A 5,473-nucleotide genomic window follows, 5' to 3' on the forward strand; every position below is an offset into this window, starting at 1 on the left:
ATGAGAAAAGAAAAACGAGCAAAACAGGAAAAAAGCAGAAAGAAATTACCATCCTCTGCTGCTGACTTGAGTTCAATCTGCACCAAACCTTTTTTCAGTCTGTTCTATTATTTTTTTTGCACTGTTTTTTTTTCATAATTCATAATGAGGATGAGTCAGAACTTTTTCTTTCCTCCACAGCTACTGCAGAGCTGAGTCCTTGAGTTCCCTAGTTCTTAGAAAAATCAGTACCAGTGCACAATTAGGTGTTCCTCACCCTCCACACACTCTGCTCACTCACTGGCCTATTTTAATCTACGACCTACAATACCTACTGAAATAAAATCTTTACATATTTATTTTAATTTTTTTTTTTTAGCAAATTAACTTAATGTTATTTTCCTTCCTGATTGTCCTGCATCTGCTACAACAGCAATTGAAAATATATATATATTTTACTTCCTTCCGTCAGACACACGTGACAACAACGTGGTCAAGGTGAGAGCAGAAAGTCATTCTGTCATAAATTATTCTGCGCTGAAAAGAGAAGGTCGGTGTATCTTTAAGTGTTGTGATGCTGCAGCTGAGTCATAGAACCCTCCCTCCCTCCCTCCTCCATCCGCCTCCCTGCCCCCACTCCACACTCGTCAGCCAATAGCAGTGAAGCCGGTGGTCTCCTCTACCCTGATGCAGCAGAAATCTTGAATTCTACTCACAACAGAACTTTTCCTACGTCATCCTTTCTGTCACTGTGACGCTGATGCAGTGGACCACAGAGTCAATGTGCTGCTGAAATACTACAGGTACACCAACAGAATACATAGAAATACAAATATAAATATTTAACTTCCCTACCGCCCCACAGTCAGGCTTTTGAGTCACATGTACGTCATTGAATGCATCTGAATGAACAAACACGAGAGTTTTCAAGATTTCAAACGAATACCAAGACTTTTCGTTCCTCAACTGAGGGACTTCATCAGTTTCTGGTTGATGTGAGAGGGAATCCTAGTAGTTCAACCAGAAACTAATGAAGTTCCTCAGTTGAGGAATGAAACGTCTTTCAAGCTCCAAGAAGAAGTCCAGTTTCTTACAACTAAACTCTTTAGATAACATGACCTGGATGAATGAGAATCTTCACAGATGAACCTTAAATTGTATATTGAGAGTATATTTCTGTCAGTGCCACACATTTTTCCTCATCCACTGACTGGGACGGAGCACAGGATCAATTCTGTGTTGTTTACAACAGAGATATTTGAGGCGTCAAGACAGAAAGTCGTTGGTTTTTGACCACCGGACTCCATAGATGTGAAGAATCCACATTTACAAACTGTAAAAAAAAGTAATGGTTTCATAGTCTTCTAATTATTGCAATACACAAGCTCACCATTAGATGTCGCCTATTCTCACCCATGTGACAGTTGAAAATAAAAAATAACACCTACTGTGAACACAGGTGATCAGATCCAGTTTCTTTTTTTCTGTGTCTCCAAATTTATCCAAGCAGGCTACAAAAAGAAAAAAAAACAGTAGTTAGATAGTCAGAAAATGGTCCACGACGAATATAATAATTTTAATTAAAATATATATTACTCACCCACATACTTTGGATAGAAGTATTCCTAAATCAGAAATGAGAGTGACAGTTACTTAGCAGTGATGACTTTCTGTTTCTGTTTTGACTAAACGACATTTAACATTTGGTTTCATTTCACGCTAAAAACCTTCAGTTTTGCCTTTGTTTAAATTGGTAAAAACAAACAGTCCTTCATCTTTGACTTGAACGTCTGCCTCTCATCTAAAAGGTTTTACACATTTCTTCTGGCATCTCCGTGTGAATGTTAAAGGAATGAGGGCTCGTTGCCAGTGGCTTCTTAAGAATCCTCTATATTCCTGATAGCGATGACCTCCTTCACTCCATCCTCCTGAACCCAGTTATCCTAACTTAAATTCTGGGTCAGTGTTGGGAAAGACAGGCCGTGGTACGAGTTTATTAGCAGTAAGTTCCTAATCTTGACAATCTCCTTCTAAACCATCTATCCTGGTGCAGATGTCACAGAGAGACGAGAAGGAGAAAAAAATAAAAAACACCCTCTGAAATAATCGTGATGCCAGGACCAAGCTCCGCGCTCTGAGTCTCTGCAGATACAGAAGCTGCAGCAGCAGAAATGTGCAGAGTCAGAGACACTGCTTTTTAGAATGAGCAGTGCTGCTATGAATGAGTCTGCAGATACAGTACGTGCCTCAACGGGTGGTGTCAAAAGAAAATAGAAAATAAAGGATGTCCGATATTAACTTTTTTGCAGATATCTGATCTGCCAATATTGTCCAAACACTTCATTTCCAATGCCGATATATGTTGCTGTTTGAGTTAAAGGGACAGTACACATTTCATTGTGTGTAGTGGTGTGCTGTGTCACAATGGCAATACTGTGCACAATACAAATAATAGTTTTACTATCACTTTTACTTTTACTTCAAGACTATTTATAGGTCGCATCATCTGGGCGAAACCCAAGCATTGCACTATCGAGTTTTCATTTTCAGAGGAAAAACCGATAACGATTCTTACCGATAATACATAATTAAGTTAATATTGGTTGGTCATTATTATGAGACATCCCTGGTTCTTTGTTTCATTAACACTTTACATACAAATATTCATAGCATTGGTATTGGCAAGAATCTGGCGATACAATACCTATCACAATCCAAGGGCAATAATATGATATATTGCAATATAATGCGATACTATTAGCAGTGTGATATATTGATTTTTTTTAATAATGTAATTGTAGTCCAACTGTCATCAAAAAATATTGCAATATTTCCGTGTATCAATATTTTTTACACCCCCTAGTGGTACCATATGTAACATGAAAATCCTTTGACCCCCTACTGTACCTAGACAACCGCCTTGGTGAGGGACCCGCCCCATAATTTGGAAACCAACGTTTGCGTATTCACATGTAGTAAATATTCAGTAAGCTCAGAGCAGAGTGGAGAGGCTGAGCTGTACATGTTTGAATTCAGAATGGAAACTACGCCGAGTGGGTGGGATCGCTCTGAGTGGTCAGTGTACGTGGAACTCTTGAAACACATTTCCCGAACATAAAACGGTTATACAGTTCCCTGAGTTGTCTGGTCAACTGGGACTCAGGAGAGTTTGGTCTGGGCACTCACATGCTCTGGTGTGTGTGTGTGTGGGGGGGAGGTGAACGTGGGAGTTTGAGGGGCAGGGGGGGTTCAGGCGTTCAGAGATAAAGATGATGAGATGCAGGTGTTTTCCCGTATTTGGCAGGAACAGGAGGAAAAGCAGAACTCATCTGAGTCCAAATTTAAAAACTTTTTTGGAGCTTCCAGCTGGTCTGGTCTACAGAAGCCAATGCAACAGACCTTGTCAGCAGTTTTTCCATCACTGACCAACATGAAACAGAAGCTCCACCCGGCTGATGTATAGTCCAAGCTTGTTCCACAGTGAACAAACTGACTTTTCACACTGGCTGTGTCTTTACAAAGGACATTGTCTTCTCACTTGTGTGGACACATTTCATATGAACATGTCCAGCAGCCGTAGTTTGTCCAGGAGCATCACTTCACTCATTCAGTGTTCTATAAAGGCTTAGTCACACTGATTCACTGTCTGTCACTGCAACAAACAGCCAGTCTTCACACCGGCATACGAAGCCCACTGATCGTTATCAACAGCCAGACTTATTGGAGCGTGAACAGCAACAGACCAAACAGTGAATCACTCACCTTGTGTCACATTGCTGTCATCACTCTCCACTCAATATGCACATAATGATAAAACTAACAGCCCAAACCGACAGCTATGACAAATATAAAATGGATTCAAAGAAAGTGATGAAATCCTTCAAAGCATTTCTGGTTCTAAAGTGAATCACGTCAGTGGTTTTAAAGTGTGGGGAAAGGGGGGGTCAAAAGCATTGTTAGTTTTTATGTGGGATGTGCGATATTATCAGCTCTATATTAGCATAATTGCATAATATCTGTAGAAATCGTGATCAGTTTTTCTTACGATAATAAAACCCGATACTGCAATGCAGTCACTAGATGGCAGCAGAGCAGCTCATTTTATTAATCAATTTTAAAAACCAGGACACTGCTTTAACCCATCACCTCAGTGAGCAGGTGGCTCTCAACTTCCTTAACCACCAGGCCACCACTGCCCCGCTATATCGGTATTGATTGATATCAGAATCGGGAATTGTGTTTGGACAATATCAGCATATCAGATATATCAGTTTCAGTTTTTATATATATCAGTTTTTAAGAGTTAAAAAAAGCGACACAGCAAAAATGGTATTATAAGAAAACGTCTTCTTGAAGTACTCACAGTCTCAGGGTCATTTTCAAACACTTCTCTGGCCTCTTCTTTGGAACATCTCTCCTCCACACATTCCCTTTCCAAGTGACCCTTTTTTGTCTCCTCGAACATTTGGTTAGCCCTTCTGTGTCTGCTGAGGAACTGGTTGGCCTCTTGAGGTGATAGTGAGACTAAAAATATAAAATAAATGAAGTGAAATTGTCTGGAGAGACAGTAGAACGTCAAAGAACTCCAGTTAGTTAGGATGTCATACATTTTAGTGTGAGTTGCTTACAGTCACTCGTGACGTCGCACATTTCTTCTTTTGTGTTTTATTAGAACTTACGGCATAATTTTGAACTAATCATGATTAATCGTGATCAGACCAATAAAATCAGATAGAGGTCAGTGTTTCTCACTGTTTTTATTTATGACTAAACTAAGTGATGGAATTATTGATATGGGTTGATTTATCTCGATTAATCTTGATTTACTACGATCACAATTAAACACAATTAAATATGCTTAATTAATGCTTAATACAACTAGCCCTTCATTAATTAGACACAAATGTTAATTGTTTGACGGTGCCTAATAAAATATTTCTTCAAAAACTGATTCAAAGAAAACGTTTAATAATAAAAATAAAGCAAATCGTTTTTTCTTGTTGAGTACAGTCTTATGGTATAATACTTATACTCATAATACAAATAGTAAACATTTAACAGTGCTTAAAGGTGGGTGTACGTATATAAGAATAAATAAATACGCACGAATTTAATGTATAAAAGCACGTTACAACTGCGTTCATAGCACCACCTGCAGGAGAATAGAGGCAGTTTGTATTTATAAACAAAAAGCGAGAATTGTTAAATACTTTTCCTTTAACACACATGTCAACGTTTATGACCTCGGTAGGACACATTAACCAACGGTAAACGGTGTCATTAACGTTGTGTCCTTTGTAACAATCCTTACAATGGTTATCGCTGTGAACTGTTACTGACCTGAAATAAATCACGACAAACACAAACACAACGCTCAGGTCAAACAGGAGTTAGGGCAGTAGCTAAGCTGCTAAACCGTTAGCATATAAGTGTTTACTTACTGCCGAGTGAGCAGTGGACGAACAACAACAGAAGAAGAGCCGCCGGCGCCGCT

The 5,473-nt window shown here is 39.1% G+C and overlaps 1 protein-coding gene across 1 annotated transcript in view; it reads right to left on the bottom strand.

Moving 5' to 3' along the window:
- The window catches only part of gas6 (growth arrest-specific 6), a 13,687-nt gene extending 8,220 nt beyond the window's left edge, over window positions 1-5,467 (bottom strand). The window contains exons 1-4 of the mRNA XM_017032728.2: window positions 5,421-5,467; window positions 4,343-4,503; window positions 1,580-1,604; window positions 1,428-1,490 (exon numbers count right to left, since the gene is read on the bottom strand). Of these exons, the coding sequence (XP_016888217.1) occupies window positions 1,428-1,490; window positions 1,580-1,604; window positions 4,343-4,444 (190 nt within the window). The 5' untranslated portion in view covers window positions 4,445-4,503; window positions 5,421-5,467. The remainder of the gene's footprint in view (window positions 1-1,427; window positions 1,491-1,579; window positions 1,605-4,342; window positions 4,504-5,420) is intronic.
- Window positions 5,468-5,473: the final 6 nt, after the last annotated feature.

The sequence above is a fragment of the Cynoglossus semilaevis genome, chromosome 5 (assembly GCF_000523025.1).
Source record: "Cynoglossus semilaevis isolate Cse_v1.0 chromosome 5, Cse_v1.0, whole genome shotgun sequence".
In the NCBI taxonomy this organism is placed as follows: Eukaryota; Metazoa; Chordata; class Actinopteri; order Pleuronectiformes; family Cynoglossidae; genus Cynoglossus; species Cynoglossus semilaevis.